At 38.3% G+C, this 17142-nt stretch overlaps 1 protein-coding gene across 2 annotated transcripts in view; it reads left to right on the plus strand.

Moving 5' to 3' along the window:
* Window positions 1-15819, plus strand: part of NLRP3 (NLR family pyrin domain containing 3) — a 53019-nt gene extending 37200 nt beyond the window's left edge. For both annotated transcript variants that reach the window (XM_058740841.1, XM_058740840.1), the window contains 3 exons: window positions 10613-10783; window positions 11516-11686; window positions 15176-15819. In XM_058740841.1, the coding sequence (XP_058596824.1) occupies window positions 10613-10783; window positions 11516-11686; window positions 15176-15275 (442 nt within the window). In that variant the 3' untranslated portion in view covers window positions 15276-15819. The remainder of the gene's footprint in view (window positions 1-10612; window positions 10784-11515; window positions 11687-15175) is intronic.
* The last annotated feature ends 1323 nt before the right edge of the window (window positions 15820-17142 follow it).

Genomic DNA, 17142 nt, shown 5'->3' on the forward strand with positions numbered 1-17142 from the left:
TGACGTTGAGCATCTTTTCATGTGCCTGTTGGCCATCCGGATGTCTTCTTTAGAGAAATGCCTATTCATGTCTTCTGCCCATTTCTTCACTGGATTATTTGTTTTTTGGGTGTGGAGTTTGGTGAGCTCTTTATAGATTTTGGATTCTAGCACTTTGTCTGATATGTCATTTGCAAAAATCTTTTCCCATTCCACATTTTAGTTTGTTGGTTGTTTCCTTTGCAGTGCAGAAGGTTTTATCTTGATGAGGTCCCAATAGTTCATTTTTGCTTTTAATTCCCTTGCCTTTAGAGATGTGTCAAGTAAGAAATTGCTGCGGCTGAGGTCAGAGAGGTTTTTTCCTGCTTTCTCCTCTAAGGTTTTGATGGTTTCCTGTCTCACATTCAGGTCCTTCATCCATTCTGAGTTTGTTTGTGTGAATGGTGTAAGAAAGTGGTCTAGTTTCATTCTTCTGCATGTTGCTGTCCACTTCTCCCAGGACCATTTGTTAAAGAGACTGTCTTTTTTCCATTGGATATTCTTTCCTGCTTTGTCAAAGATTAGTTGGCCATACTTGTGTGGGTCTAGTTCTGGGGTTTCTATTGTATTCCATTGGTCTATGTGTCTGTTTCTGTGCCAATACCATGCTGTCTTGATGATGACAGCTTTGTAGTAGAGGCTAAAGTCTGGGATTGTGATGCCTCCTGCTTTGGTCTTCTTCTTCAAAATTACTTTGGCTATTCGGGGCCTTTTGTGGTTCCATATGAATTTTAGGATTGCTTGTTCTAGTTTTGAGAAGAATGCTGGTGCAATTTTGATTGGGATTGCATTGATTGTGTAGATAGCTTTGGGTAGTATTGACATCTTGACAATATTTATTCTTCCAATCCATGAGCACGGAATGTTTTTCCATTTCTTTGTATCTTCTTCAATTTCCTTCCTACGCTTCCTATAGTTTTCAGCATACAGATCTTTTACATCTTTGGTTAGGCTTATTCCTAGGTATTTTATGCTTCTTGGTGCAATTGTGAATGGGATCAGTTTCTTTATTTGTCTTTCTGTTGCTTCATTATTAGTGTATAAGAATGCAACTGATTTCTGTACATTGATTTTGTATCCTGCGACTTTGCTAAATTCATGTATCAGTTCTAGCAGACTTTTCGTGGAGTCTATCAGGTTTTCCATGTATACTATCATGTCATCTGCAAAAAGTGAAAGCTTGACTTCATCTTTGTTGATTTTGATGCCTTTGATTTAATTCTGTTGTCTGACTACTTATGCTAGAACTTCCAACACTATGTTAAACAACAGCTGTGAGAGTAAACACCTCTGTCATGTTCCTGATCTCAGGGGGAAACATCTCAGTTTTTCCCCATGGAGGATCATATTAGCTGTGGGACTTTCATAAATGGCTTTTATGATGTTTAAGTATGTTCCTTTTATCCCAACATATCGAGAGTTTTTATTAAGAAAGGATGCTGAATTTTGTCAAATGCTTTTTCTGCATTGATTGACAGGATCATATGGTTCTTATCTTTTCTGTTATTAATGTGATGTATCACAATGATTGATTTGCAAGTGTTAAGGCAGCCCTGCATCCCAGGAATGAATCCCACTTGATCCTGGTGAATAATTCCTTTTATATGCTGTTGAATTCGATTTGCTAGTATCTTATTGAGAATTTTTGCATCCATATTCATCAGGGATATTGGCCTGTAGTTCTCTTTTGTTACTGGGTCTCTGTCTGGTTTAGGAATCAAAGTAATGCTGGCTTCATAGAATGAGTCTAGAAGCTTTCTTTCCCTTTCTATTTTTTTGGAATAGCTTGAGAAGGATAGGTATTATCTCTGCTATAAATGTCTGGTATAATTCCCCTGGGAAGCCATCTGGTCCCAGACTCTTATTTGTTGGGACATTTTTGATAACTGATTCCATTTCTTTGCTGGTTATGGGTCTGTTCAAGTTTATATTTCTTCCTGTTTGAGTTTTGGAAGTGTGTGGGTGTTTAGGAATTTGTCCATTTCTTACAGGTTGTCCAGTTTGTTGGTATATAACTTTTCATAGTATTCCCTGATAATTGCTTGTATTTCTGAGGGATTGGTTGTAATAATTCCATTTTCATTCATGATTTTATCTATTTGGGTCATCTCCCTTTTCTTTCTGAGAAGTCTGGCTAGAAGCTTATCAAATTTGTTTATTTTTTCAAAAAAACAATTCTTGGTTTCATTGATCTGCCCTACAGTTGTTTTTTTTTAAATTCTACATTGTTTCTGGTCTAATCTTTATTATTTCTCTTGTTCTGCTGGGTTTGGGGTGTCTTTGTTGTTCTGCTTCTATTTCCTTTAGGTATGCTGTTAGATTGTGTATTTGGGATTTTTCTTGTTTCTGGAGATAGGCTTGGATTGCAATGTAGTTTCCTCTCAGGACTGCCTTCACTGCATCCCAAAGTATTTGGATTGTTGTATTTTCATTTTCATTTGTTTGCATATATTTCTTAATTTCTTCTCTAACTGCCTGGTTGACCCACTCATTCTTTTGTAGGGTGTTCTTTAACTTCCATGCTTTTGGAGGTTTTCCAGACTTTTTCCTGTGGTTGATTTCAAGCTTCATAGCATTGTGGTCTGAAAGTATGCATGGTATGATCTCAATTCTTGTATGCTTATGAAGGGCTGTTTTGTGACCCAGTATGTGATCTATCCTGGAGAATGTTCCATGTGCACTCGAGAAGAAAGTATATTCTGTTGCTTTGGGATGCAGAGCTCTAAATATATCTAACATGTCCTTCTGATCCAGTGTATCATTCAGGGCCCTTGTTTCTTAATTGATCCTCTGTCTAGATGGTCTATTCAATGTTGTAATTGGAGTAGCAAAATCGCCTGCAATGACCACATTCTTATCAATAAGGTTGCTTATGTTTATGAGCAATTGTTTTATATATTTGGGGGCTCCTGTATTCGGCACATAGACATTTATAATTGTTCGCTCTTCCTGATGGATAGACCCTGTAATTATTCTATAATGCCCTTCTTCATCTCTTGTTACAGCCTTTAATTTAAAGTCTAGTTTGTCTGATATAAGTATGGCCACTCCAGCTTTCTTTTGACTTTTAGTAGCATGATAGATAGTTGTCCATCCCCACACTTTGAATCTGAAGGTGTCCTCAGGTCTAAAATGAGTCTCTTATAGAACAGCAAATAGATGGGTCTTGTTTTTGTATCCATTCTGATACCCTATGTCTTTTGGTTAGCACATTTAGTCCATTTACATTCAGTGTTATTATTGAAAGATATGGGTTTATAGTCATTGTGATGTCTGCAAGTTTCATGCTTGCAGTGATGTCTCTGGTACTTTGTCTCACAGGATCCCCCTTAGGATCTCTTGTAGGGCTTGTTTAGTGGTGATGAATTCCTTCAGTTTTTGTTTGTTTGGGAAGACCTTTATCTGTCCTTCTATTCTGAATGACAGACTTGCTGGATAAAGGATTCTTGGCTGCATATTTTTTCTGTTCATCACATTGAAGATTTCCTGCCATTCTTTTCTGGCCTGCCATATTTCAGTAGACAGATCCGGCACAAGTGTTATCATTCTCCCTTTATATGTTAGAGCATGTTGATCCATAGCTGCTTTCAGAATTCTCTCTTTATGCTTGTATTTTGCCAGTTTCACTATCATATGTCGTGCAGAAGCTCAGTTCAAGTTACGTCTGAAGGGAGTTTTCTGTGCCTCTTGGATTTCAATGCCTTTTTCCTTCCCCAGTTCAGGGAAGTTCTCAGCTATGATTTCTTCAAGTACACCATCAACATCTTTCCCTCTCTTTTCCTCCGCTGGAATCTCAATTATGCATATATTATTTCGTTTAATTATGTCACTTAGTTCTCTAAGTCTCCCCTCATACTCCTGGATTTTTTAATCTCTTTTTTCTCAGCTTCTTCTTTTTCCATAGTTTTATCTTCTAATTCACCTATTCTCTCCTCTGCCTCTTCAATCCGAGCTGTGGTCACCTCCGTTTTATTTTGCAGCTCATTTATAGCACTTTTTAGCTCTTCCTGACTGTTTCTTAGTCTCTTGATCTCTGTAGTAATAGATCCTCTGCTGTTCTCTATACTTTTTCCAAGCCCAGCGATTAATTTTATGACTATTATTTTAAACTCATTTTCTGTTACATTGCTTAAATCGTTTTTGATCAGTTCGTTAGCTGTCGCTAGTTCCTGGAATTTCTTTTGAGGAGTAGTCTTCCGTTTCGTCTTTTTGGATAGTCCCTGTAGTGGCAGGAACTGCAGGGCTCTTCCCCCATGCTCTCTGGAGTAACTTGTGTTGGTTGGTACGTGGGGCCATAGTCAGACCTGATGTCTGCCCCCAGCTCACCGCTAGGGTCACCGTCAGACTGGTGTGTACCTTATCTTTCCCTCTCCCAGGGGCAGGACTCACTGTGGGGTGGTGTGCCTCTGTCTGGGCTACTTGCACACTGCCAGTCTTGTGGTGCTGCTTAGCTGGGATCTGGCGTGTTAGCTGGGGTGGATCTGCAAGGGGCACAGTGGTGGGAGGGGCAGCCTCAGCTCGCTTTGCCTTTGGTGGTCTGCTTCTGGAGGAGCCCCTCTTCCATGGGCCTCCCATCTAAGCTTGGCTCCAGAGAGTCTGTTCTGCTAGTCTTCTGGTGATTTTCTGGGTAAATTCGGCAGATGTGGGTGGAATCTCAGTGATCAGCAGGACGTGGTGAGCCCAGCATCCTCCTACACTGCCATCTTCCCGGGCCTCTGGGTTATTTTTTCTGTATGTAAATTTTCTACCCTGCAACTTTGATTAGGTCTAATTTTTTTTTTTTTGGTTGAATCTTTTGTTTTATATATATATAAAATCACATCATATGTAACTAGAGTAAAATCTACCTTTTCCTTTCTAATTCTGTTGCCTTCTATTTATTTTTGTTGCCTGCTTGTTCTGACTAGGATTTTGAGTATTAGGTTGAATAAGAATGCAAAGAGTGGGCACTCTTTTCTTGTCCCTGATCACAGTGGAAAGGGTTTCAATTTTTCACCATTGGCTATATTGTTAGCTATGGGCTTGTTATATATAGCCTTTATTATGTTGTGATACATTTCTTATATGCCTAATTTGGCAAAAGTTTTTTTTAATCTTGAATGGATGTTGAATTTTGTTAAATGTTTTTTCTTCTATTGAGAAAATCAAATTGTCTCTCATTTTATTGCTCTAATTTATCACATTTATTGATTTGCATATGTGAAACCATCCTGTCATCCCAGGGATAAATTCCACTTGACATGGTGAATAATCCTTTACATGTGCTGCTGAATTCAGTTTACTCTTATTTTGTTGAGAATTTTTGCATCTAAATTCATGAAGAATATTGGCTTGTGGTTTTCTTGTAGTATCCTATGTAGTTTGGTATCAGGGTAATACTAGCGTCAAAAATGAGTTTCTCTGATTGGGAAAGTTTGAGAAGGATTGCTGCTAATTCTTTAAATGATGATAAAATTCATCAATGCTGCTATCTGGTCCTAAGCCTTTTTTTGTTGGGAGTTTTTTGATTACTATTTCAATCTCCTTAGTAGTAGCTGATCTGTTCAGATTTTCTATTTCTTCTTGGTTCAGTTTTGGTAAGTTGAATGTTTCAAGAATTTTTCCATTTCTTCTAAGTTGTCCAGTTTATTGGGTGTAGTTTTTCATAGTAGCCTCTAATGCTCCTTTATATTTCTGTGGTGTCAGTTGTAATGTCTCTTCTTTCAATTATAATGCTGTTGATTTGGGTTCTCTCATTTTTTCTTGGTTTGTCTAGCTAAAGGTTTATCAATTTTTTTTATCTTTTCAAAGGACCAACTCTTGTTTTGTTCATCTTTTTTTATTGTTTTCCTGTTTTCTATTTTTTTTTTTTATTTCTCTCTAATCTTTTTATTCCTCTTGGTAACTTTGAAGTTTAATTTAAAAAAATTTTTTTTAACATTTATTTATTATTGAGACACAGAGCATGAGCAGAGGAGGGGTAGAGAGAGGGGAAGGCACACAGAATCTGAAGCAGGCTCCAGACTCTGAGCTGTCAGCACAGAGCCCAACACGGGGCTTGAACTCACAAACTGTGAGATCATGACCTGAGCCGAAGTCTGTCACCTAACCAACTGAGCCACCCAGGTGCCTCACCTCTTTGTAACTTTGGGTTCAGTTTGTTCTTATTCTAGTTCCTTGATATGTGAAGTTAGATTTTTTTAGGATCACCCAATTTTCTTGATATATTCATTTATAGCTAAAAACTTTTGGAATAGAACAGATTTTGCCATATTTTATAAGCTTTGGTATGTTGTGTTTCCATTTTTGTTTTTTTTTCTTTTTTTTTTTTTAATTTCTCCAGCAAATTTTTTAAACCTGTTGGCTGTTCAGGAGAGTGTTATTTGATTTCCATGTATTCTTGGATTTTCAGTTGTTCTCCTGTTATTGATTTGTACTTTCATACCATTGTGGTCAGAAAAGATACTTGGCATTATTTCAGTCTTTTTGAATTTGTTAAGACTTGTTTTGTGGCCTAACATATGATCTATTTTAGAAAATGCTCTGTGTACATGTGAAAAGAATGTGTATTCTGCTGTAGTTGGTGTGAATGATCCAACCACAATCTATTGTCTTCCAGCAGTGTAGGCTACTAGTCCAAGACCCCAATGTTGGCAGAGTTTGTTCCTCCTAGGGCTGTGATGAAGAATCAGTTTCATACATCTCTTTCAGTTTCTGCTGGTTTGCTGGCTATGTTCCACATCCTAGGCTTACAAATGCATCACCTCTTAGCTTTCATCTCTACATGGTATTGTCTCTGTGTTGGTGTGTGTCTTTGTATCCAAATTTCCCTGTTATAGATATAGAAGGTACCAGTCAGGTTGAAATAGGGCTCACTTTCTTGACTTCTTCTTAACCAATTGCATCTTCAATGAACTTACTTTAAAATAAGGTCACATTCTGAGGTACTGGGGGTTCAGACTCCAGCATATGAGGTTTTGGGGAACATAATTCAACCCATAATACTATCTGTCAAAACCAGAATCATAATATGAATGCTTTCTTATTATTTCTTCTTAAATTTATCAGGGATTTATTGCCATGCTGGTATATACAGATCTATAAATTTGGGCATAATACTACATAATATTCATTATAGTGATTTATTTAAGTTCTTATTGAATAGTGAACCTTTGGATGAATTTGTCCCTTTTTACTATTACAAGTAACTATGAAAAATATATTTGTTTTAAAAAAATTTTTTAAATATGTTTTCAATTTATTTTTGAGAGAGAGAGAGACAGAGCATGAGCAGGGGAGGGGCAGAAAGAGAGGGAGACACATAATCTTAAGCAGGCTCCAAGCTCTGAGCTGTCAGCATAGAGGCCCACACGGGGCCCAAACACACAAACACACAAACTGTGAGACATGACCTGAGCCAAAGTCGGACGCTTCACTGACTTAGCCACCCAGAAAAAAATACTTGTTTATATAACTTCATGTATGTGTAGATATTTCTTTTGCGATGGATACCTATAAGTGTAATTAATGAGGGAACACTTGTAGGAATTTTATATTTTGTTAGGCATAGCCAAATATCTTGAACTTTAGAACTTTATCTCTTGTTGCATTTTGCACCCCCTACCCCCAATATTACACAACTTCCACAAGGTAAGCATTTGCAAAATTCTTTAATTTTTATAACTTACTCCCCACCCTCATCCTTTTGTTGCCTGCCTGTCCTTTCTTTACTGCCTTGTTGAACAGTGGCACTTTCCAGAGGCTGATCAGCCAATAAACAGAGGAAAATCCTCGATTTTCTTTACTTTCAGTTCCTTCTACCTTCTTTTTTCTTTTTACAAACACCGGAGGAGTTTTCTAAAATACAGATTTGGTAATATTGAGTCATTTATTTAAAACAAAAACAAAAACAAAAACCTCCAAAGTTTGTGTTTCTTTGCATGGTACATGAAACTATCTGTGACCAGCTCTAGATCACTGTTTCTGCCCTTTCACCTAACACACCCTTCACTCCATTTTGAGTCATATTGAATTCGTTTTTAGTTTTAGGAACCTGGCCTCTTTCACCCTTCCTCCTCTTGCTTACTGCCTTCCTTTTGCCTGTATGCAAAATACCCTCCCACCCTCACAGTCCATCTAAGAAGCTTCTTCTCATTCTTCAAGTAATTTCCTTGTTACTCAGCTTTTCCATTTAAAAATAAGGATAAAAACAATACCTGCATCTTGGTTTTGTAGTAATTCAATGTGATAATTCTATTTAAAGTCATTGTCTTGGCAAAACATATAGTAAACCCTCAATAAATGTTAAATTTACTTCAATATTTTTTGGAACACATATTTATAACCTAAGGCATATCATTAGTAAATTAAAAAAAAAAAGACAGGAGCACCTGGGTGGCTCAGTTGGTTGAGTGTCAGACTTCGGCTCAGGTCATGATCTCATAGTTTGTGGGTTTGAGCCCTGAATCAGGCTCTGTGCTGACAGCTCAGAGCCTGGAGCTTACTTCGGATTCTGTGTCTCCATCTCTCTCTGCACTTCCCCCACTTACACTTTGTCTCTCCCTCTTTCTGTGAAAAATAAATAAATGTTTTTAAAAAAATTAAAAAAAAACCCCAATAATTTAACAATATAGTACATGGCAAAATATCTGTGCTCAGTGAATATAGAACTTAGTAGAATGGATTGCTTGATACAAAGATGTACAATGTTGGTTACATCTGTTGAATCAAGTGGATTGGTTGGTAGAATTGCGTGTTCAATTGACTAAACATTTTATTATGCACTCCACGTACCCATCACTCAGTCTCAATGTTATCAATATTATCAATGTTTTGACAATTCATATGTGACTCATTCTCAACAAAATCATCCTGTGCTTGTAACTGTTGTCACTTCATGGTGCACTGCTCCTCAAACATCTGTTTCATAATCTTTTCTAATCCTTTTCTGGGGAGGATGGCAAAGCTTGCCATTTTGTAACTTTCAAATGGTCTTTCATTTCTTTTTGGATGACTATCTTCAGTCTTCTGGAATGTTGTTCATCTTTTCCAGTGTCTTAGTCTGTTCAGGCTACTGTAACAAAAATACCATTTTCTGGGTGACTCAAACAACAAACATTTATGTTCAAAGTTCTGGATGCTGGAAGCCCAAGATCAAGGTGCTTGTAGATCATCTGATTTCTGGTAAGAGCTCTCTTCCTGGCTTTCAGACAGCCACCTTCCTGGTGTGTCCTCACATGGCAGTAGAGGCATGGGAACTCTCTGGGGTCTGTTTTACAAAGGTGCTAATCCCATCATGAAGACTATACCCTCAAGACCTATTTACCCCTTAAAGGCCATACTTTCTAATACTATCACATTGAGGATTAAGATTTCAACATATGATTCTGAGAGGACACAAACATTCAGTTCAGAACAGCCAATAATCCTGCAAATCCCTTGTACATGTTAAATAGAGTCCATCTGATAAAATTATTCTTAACTGGCCATTCTTAACTCACTAGAAGCCCCTCAGAACTTGCCTTTTGTTTGTTTGTTTGTTTTGTTTTGTTTTGTTTTGTTTTTACTCCTCCATTTTGGGCTTCATTCCCTTCTTTGTCTTGCTTATTCTATTTTTTAAATTATGATTCTTCCTTGACTGGGAAAACAAGTACTTCTGTTTTCTTTTGATCACCTGCTCATGCTACTTTTATATGTTTCTATTTTTCCTGATTCTAAGACATCTTGGAGCTTAAAGGCATGTCATTGTTAAGGATTGTGGAAGGAGAGAATATGATTGCATGAGATGTTCTTAAGTCAAGGTTTTGTTGAGGCCCTAGCATATGTGGCTTTCTGTACACTGTATACCACCCTCTGAGCTTCTATGCTGGAGTGATGTAGCTCTCTACTTCAAAGCCCTCATGCTTCTGTTGGTGATAGAATATGTTCAACTTGACCCAAGTGTAGTACACCAAAAATCTTAATCCCACTAAGTGTAATGCAAATTTAGAGCTTTATTGTCTGAGAGACTCCTTCCAAGGCAGAAGCAAGAAGAATATGGATAGAAGGGGCAACAGAGGTGAGATGGCACTAGAAGGCTTAAGTCCAGGTCCCCCATCCACTGAACGCTTGCTCTTTGACCTTAAGAGAAACATATGCTTTGATAAACCTAAGATTTCTGATCTGTAACAGATACATAATAGTTATTGCGGCACTGCTAACTTGCTCAGTTAACGTGAGAGTCAAATAAGGCAAGTCTGTGCAATGTGGTAGGAATTATCAGTGACATACAACCTGGGATGCATTTCTTGAAGATGTGGTGGTAAGGAGCATGCATGGCAGAGGGAATATGCATAAGAAGGAAGAAGGATGTGGAAGGAATCTGGATTAATTTGCTTTTGCTCTGTCTCTTCTACTGATCCCAGCCAAGCATCTGCTGAGACTATTATTTGTCTCTTTTATGTGGCCAGAGACAAGGAGTCATGTGCTCCTCAGATTGTATCCAAGATGCTGGCTCCTCATCTTGAAGTTGAAGGATGTAGCTTTTTAGTTAAGAAGAGATTCCTCTGGTGAGAGAGCTGTGCAATGTTCAAGGAAGTCTGAACACTGATGACTCTTTTCCTTGTTCCTTCTCCAGGTTGATGAATTCTGGACTTACATCAGGTTGCTGTCCAGCTCTGTCTTCAGTGCTCAGCACTAACCAGAAACTCACACACCTTTACCTAAGGGGCAATGCTCTTGGAGACACGGGGGTGAAGCTACTCTGTGAGGGCCTCTTGCACCCCAGCTGCAAGCTTCAGATATTGGAGTAAGTCCCTTAGCTTTTTTTTTTTAATTTTTGCTTATTTATTTTTGAGTGAGAGAAAAGCAGAAATAGAGGGAGAGAAAGGATCACAAGCAGGCTTTGCACTGCCAGTGCAGCTTGAACTCCCCACGTGGGACTTGAACTCACGCACTGTGAGATCATGACCTGAGCTGAAACAAAGAGCGGCTTAAACAACTGAGCCACCCAGGTGCCCCAGTCCCTTAGCTTATTACAATGATGTGGATGCATGGTGGATGCATGCATGCATGTGGATGCATGGTGTATGTGTGTGTGGGGGTAATGATAGAATGATTTGTACCTGAGAAGTAATGATGTTCTCCTAAGGTTTGGCTTGTTACAGGATCATGCACCTGGGAAGAATTCTACTTCTCAGTGCTGTAAAGGTAAATACTGGATTTGGATTTGTGGATTTCACCACAAAAGAATAGAAAGATATGACACTTGTGTTTTAGGGAAATTTACGAAGAGGCATAGAATTGGGGAAAAATCAATTCACAAACTACTATTCCTAATTTGATCTGCACAATCCAGTAGACTGGAAAAAAAAATACTATCATCTGAAAAGGAAAGAAGAATAACCACAGACACAGAGGATTATTCTAAGTTTGTTAATCCTGTGCTTTTTGTACATTTGAAACATTTCAGGCTGAGATCTGGGGCACCTGCTGGGATGGCTAAGGGGACATTTTCTTTAAATCACCCTGTTTCTTGCAGATTGGACAACTGTAGTCTCACCTCACACTGTTGCTGGGACCTTTCCACACTTCTGACCTCCAACCAGAGCCTGCGGGACCTGAGCCTAGGCAACAATGACCTTGGTGATCTGGGGGTCATGCTACTCTGTGAGGTGCTGAGGCAGCAGGGCTGCCTCCTGAAACGCCTGAAGTAAGTGTGCTCTTCAGAATTCACGTGGTGAGGTTCAGAGTACAAAGGACAGGTTGACCAGTTATCAAAACCTGGGAGGGCTTCATTTGTACTCAGACTGAGGTTTTTTTTTTTTTTTTTTATAAGTCATATGAGTCATGAACCACATATTTAACTTCATCCAGACTTTATGCAGACATTAACTTTGAAAATCAAGTTTCAGTTCAGTGTGAAAAGAGTTTCCATTCATTTTTCTGAAAGAAACCCAAGCCCCAATGAAAGTTGCCAAATAGAATTACATGGCTATGCAAGGGACTGGACTTTGCAGAGCTGGAAGAGTCCATGGTTCACCGTAATTGCCAAGGTCTTTGCACAGTGGGGTGTTGTAGGTCTTGTTTCTGAGGACTTCCAAATGGAAAGAGAGTTTCAGAATCAGCAAGATTAGAAATGCCACAGACGTCAGTTCATCTGCATTGTGTTGGGTTTCCTTATTAGTAATATCACTCATTACCTCTTGAGTAAGAACTCCCTAGTGAGTCTCCTACCTTGGTCAGTCAGGACAATCACAGTCTCCACTGAAGACATTTCCCTCACTTTGCTTTAGAGGCAACACCCTGGACTTTCTTCTACTTCATGAGCTGTTTCTGCTCAGTCTCCTTTGTGGATTCTCTTTATCAACCTGAGCTGCACATGCTGCATCCCCAGGATGCAATCATTGAGCTAATTTTTCTTCTCTAAACTCTATCTTGTGTTTGCATCATCTAGTCTTCTGGCTTTATCATATATGTCCTGTGTCACCCAATTTATACCTGTATGAATTCTATGTCCAAATGCCAGTCTGACTTTCCATTTGTCTAATAAACCTAAACTTTACATGTCCAAATTCAAACCTGCATTATACCCCCCACCCCATCTAACACCTGCTTCTTCCCCATCTCCACCAATGCTTACTCATTGTGAATTGCTCAGGCCAAAAAAGAAATCCTGTGTCACCTTTGACACCTTTTTCTTATGCACATGTCCAACGTGTTGGCATGTCCTAATAGCTCTTCTTTCATAACATACCTGCTTGTTGATCTCTTCTTGCCAACTTCATGACTTGTACCCTGGTTCAAGCCATTGTCTCCTCTTATCTGGATTGTTCTGGTGGCATTCTGCCAGGCTCCTCTGCATGTAGTATTCTTACCATGGCAGATGGAGGGTGCAACTAAAACATGAGTCAGGGGCACCTGGGTGGCTCAGTCAGTTAAGCATCTGACTCTTGATTTTGGCCCAGGTCATGATCTCATGGTTTGTGGGATCAAGCCCCACCTCAGGCTCTGTGCTGACAGTGTGGAACCTGCTTGGGATTCTCTCCCCCTCCCTCTCTCTGCACCTCCCCTGCTTGCTTGCTCTCTTTCTCTGTCTCTAAACAAACAAACAAACAAACAAACAAACAAACATTAAAAAAATGAATCAGTGATCATATCATTCCTACCAACATGCTCTAGTGACTTCCTATCACATTTCAAGATCCACAAACTCATAGTATTGTGTAAGGCCTCATGTGATCTGGCTCCTGTTGCTTCTGCAAATTCATCTTCTCCTAATACTTGTTCTTTGTGCTCCACTGATATCTTTGCAGTTTTGCAAAAATACTGTCACCTTTTCATGTGCTGTTTCTTCTGCCTAGAACTCTCTCCCCTTTGATATCCACATGTCTTGTTTCCATGTATCCTTAAATTCTCTGCCTAAAGGTCTTCTACGTGTCTGTCTCTGACCATCCTAATGAAAAGAACAGATCAGCATATCCTTCTTGTTTTTGCCTTTTTTTCTTATTTTCCTCTGTAGTATTAATCAGCAGCATACATACACGCTATATCATTTCAGCAGAATACTTACATGCTATATCATTTTCTTTTTCATTTATTATCTATATCTTACCAAGTAATATAAATTATATTATAACAAGGACTTCTGTTCTTGTTCATGACCTCAAGGCTAAGAACCAACTGGAATGTAAGTTTGAATAAACAGAAGTTTGGATCAGCATTGCATCCTTATGCAGACACAGTGGAGCATGTTTACTGCAGGAAAGCCAACATTCTCAGAGCTAAGATAAATAGAGGGACAAAGTGTAGGATATGTCAGGATGAAGCCAGGGACATTACTGTATGTGGAGTCCTGACCCACCCCAGAAGGACACTCTGGAGGTAAGGGACAAGCTTCAAATAGGCTGAAAAGCCCATGGATCCAATCAACCTATCTCATTAGCTCAGGCTGCCTTAAACAAACAGGCATTTATTTCTCACAGTTTTAGAATACAGAAAATCTAAGATCACAGTGCCAAGTAATTCCACTTCTAGTGAGAGCTTTCTTCCAGGCTTACAGAGGGCTGCCTTCTTCCTGTGTCCTTATATGGCAGAAAGAGAGCAAGACAGGAACAGGGAGACAGAGTGTGGGCATCTCTTATCATAAAGGCAGTGGTACCATCATGAGGGCCCACCCCCATGACCTCATCTAACCCTAATTGTATCCCAACGGCCCTATTTCCAAATACCATCACATTGAGAATTAGGGCTTCCGTGTATGAATTTTTGAGAATACAAACATTCAGTTCATAACACAACCAAATCAAGGTTGTTAGAAATGATGCAGGACAAATGGTATGATTTCTTAGCTAAGTTGCAAGGGAAACTTACAAAAATAAAAAGGGGGAAGAATGTATCAAAGAACACTTTAGAGGCTGCAATGTGTGAGCTTCATATGGCTCCTAATTCAATGAACATAATATAAAAGTGTATCAGTCAGTTGAGGAAATTTAAACACTGATTGGACATATGTTGATAATAAGAAATTATTGTTAATGTAAAAAAAATTTTTTTTAAGTTTATTTATTTTGAGAGAGAAAGAGAGAGCTTGAGCAGGGGAGGGGCAGAGAGAGGGAGAGAATCCCAAGCAGGCTCCACACTGTCAACACAGAGCCTGACACGGGGCTCAAACTCATGAACTGTGAGATCCTGACCTGAGCCAAAATCAAGAGTTGGGTGCTTAACCCACTGAGACACCCAATTGTTAACTTTTTACGGTGTGAAAATGGCATTGTGGTTGTGTTTTAAAAAGGCTTCATTTAGTGTCGCATAGTTAAATATTTATAGATGTATGAAATGCTGTGTTTGTAATATCCATTGATGTGAGGAGTAGGGGGGCAATAGATAAAACAAGATTGGCCATGAGTTATTAATTGTCAAATCTGGGTAATAAGCATATGGGGATCCCTTATACTATTTTCTCTAAATTTACATATGTTGAAACATTTCCAAACTTGAAGGTTAAAAATATAACAGAAACAACATTTGGCATGAGGTGTAGCATCAGAGACCTTAGAAGTGTGTTAGGTTAAGGGGAGTAAGGAGATGAGATTTATTAGGCAAAAACAAAAAAACAAACAAACAAAAAAAAACAAAACAAAACAACTCTGAGAGTATTCTTTGAAGAGTAGAACCCAAGGCTCTTTTTTGCTTTTTACAGGTTGTGTGGAATGTATTTCAATTATGATACAAAATGTGCATTAGAAATACTTCAAGAAGAAAAGCCTGAGTTGACCATTGTCTTTGAGCCTTCTTGGTAGCAGTTGAAGCTGGCCGCCAGATGCCAGCGTTTTGGCTCCCTGCTGTCCCGGTATAGACAAGTGGGAGGGAGCACTCCTCCATCCAGGGTTAAGACCATCACTCCGCGATTCTTCTGGTCCAGTGTGGGACAGCGAAACCTTGCTGATGGTGCCTTTGTGTCGAGAATATGAGCATCTCCTGTACCCCTGGCTTGAAGACACCAAGACAATGAAATCATCCAAATGATGTGGTTCTTATTGTAGAAACTCAGTCGAAGAAGATGTTCCTCTTGGTGACCTCATATGACTAACTCATTTAAGAAAGCACTTTTTCTCTTTTTACTCTCTCTAAATCTCCTTTCCCTCATATCTTTTTTCACTCCTCTTTGCTCTGTTTACTTTTACCCATATCATCACTCTTACATTATTTCCCTTTACTGAGGGTAACAGAAAAAGTAAACTATGTATTATGTTGCAATTTTGTGGCAGCAACTTATTTATTTAAAATTTTTGTAACAGGTATATTTTCTAATAAAATAATTCATGTTTATTTTACCTGGTGAAATTTCAAAAAATATAAAACCTTTTGTATTTATTGATTTAAACGCTCTCTTTTCCTTAATTAAAGGTACCTAGAAATCTCTCTACTTTAAAGATAAGTTAAATTGCTTTATGCATTTAAAAAATCTCTTTATCAAATGGTTCAGTTGTAATGCATGGGGAAAAAAAATTACCTTGCTCTCATTCTGATGGTTGAAATTTCAGCTCTGGTAGGACAGGAAGTTGAAAATCATATACAGGACAGTATTAGAGTAGATGGGGCCTGTACTCCTAAATAGAAGTATTGTGTAGAAAATACATTTTGCCTTCAATTATAAGAGCTTATCTTGGATTTATCTCAGGAGCAGTCATCTGTCACTCTTTGCATAGCATTAAATCATTAATAAATATTGACTAATTGCTTCTCTACACATGGGGCAACTCTTGAACCACATGGAATTGTTCAGGATGGAAACATTGCTTCATCTGTCAAATGAACTATCCAGACTTTGCTACTCAAACTATGGCCTATGGACTGTTGATATAAGGAACTTACGCAAGAATGTAAATCAATCCCATTCCTAAGTATGCTTTTTAGATAAGGTGACTTTTTTTTCTTGGTAAGACTGTCTCAATAAAGAAAGAAGTATATGATTTATATTCTGTTAGAAACTTTTTTTTCTTTTTTCTTTTTTTTTTTCTTTTTTTTTTTTTTTGCCTAGGACCAGCCCTTTTTAGTAACTTTGGTCTAGATTTTTGTTTTTTGCATCTGGGTGAAGTGAACTATTACAGACTGTCTCCCTGCTAGAGACGTCTTGACACACAGGGTAAAATGTAATTAAAGCACAGTTAAGCTTGAAAGAGGAAAAAAAAATGGGCATGAGGAACTTAAAACTGAGTTAGGAATTTACCCCTCAATGACCCAGAGGAAGATCTGAATTAATACACATTCCACAATAGGACTATTAATTTGGAAATATCCATGAGGCTTTCCACACCAGCAGAACTAAAAAATAAGTAAAGTTGCTGGATAGAAGATCAATCTATAAACATCAACAGCATGCGATTGGAAAAAAAAAATCATTCTCAACCATCATAGTAAAGATTGGATCAGGTATGAAGCAGCAATGCATACTAAAATCTAAAGAGAAGTTTAAATCAGAGCAGCATATTTCTGTAGTCTGAGAGTTATCTCTCCTCAGTTGGCTAATCAATTGCAAAAGAAGAATAGTAACTTTATAAAGAACAGGAACTAGATAGTACCCTGACCACCTAAAAAAAAAGATCGATGGGTGCAAATGGATGTCTGCTTTTGGGTGAGATAACTTGAGAAGGAAATATTGTCACT

This window comes from Neofelis nebulosa, chromosome 1 (genome assembly GCF_028018385.1).
Source record: "Neofelis nebulosa isolate mNeoNeb1 chromosome 1, mNeoNeb1.pri, whole genome shotgun sequence".
Lineage (NCBI taxonomy): Eukaryota > Metazoa > Chordata > Mammalia > Carnivora > Felidae > Neofelis > Neofelis nebulosa.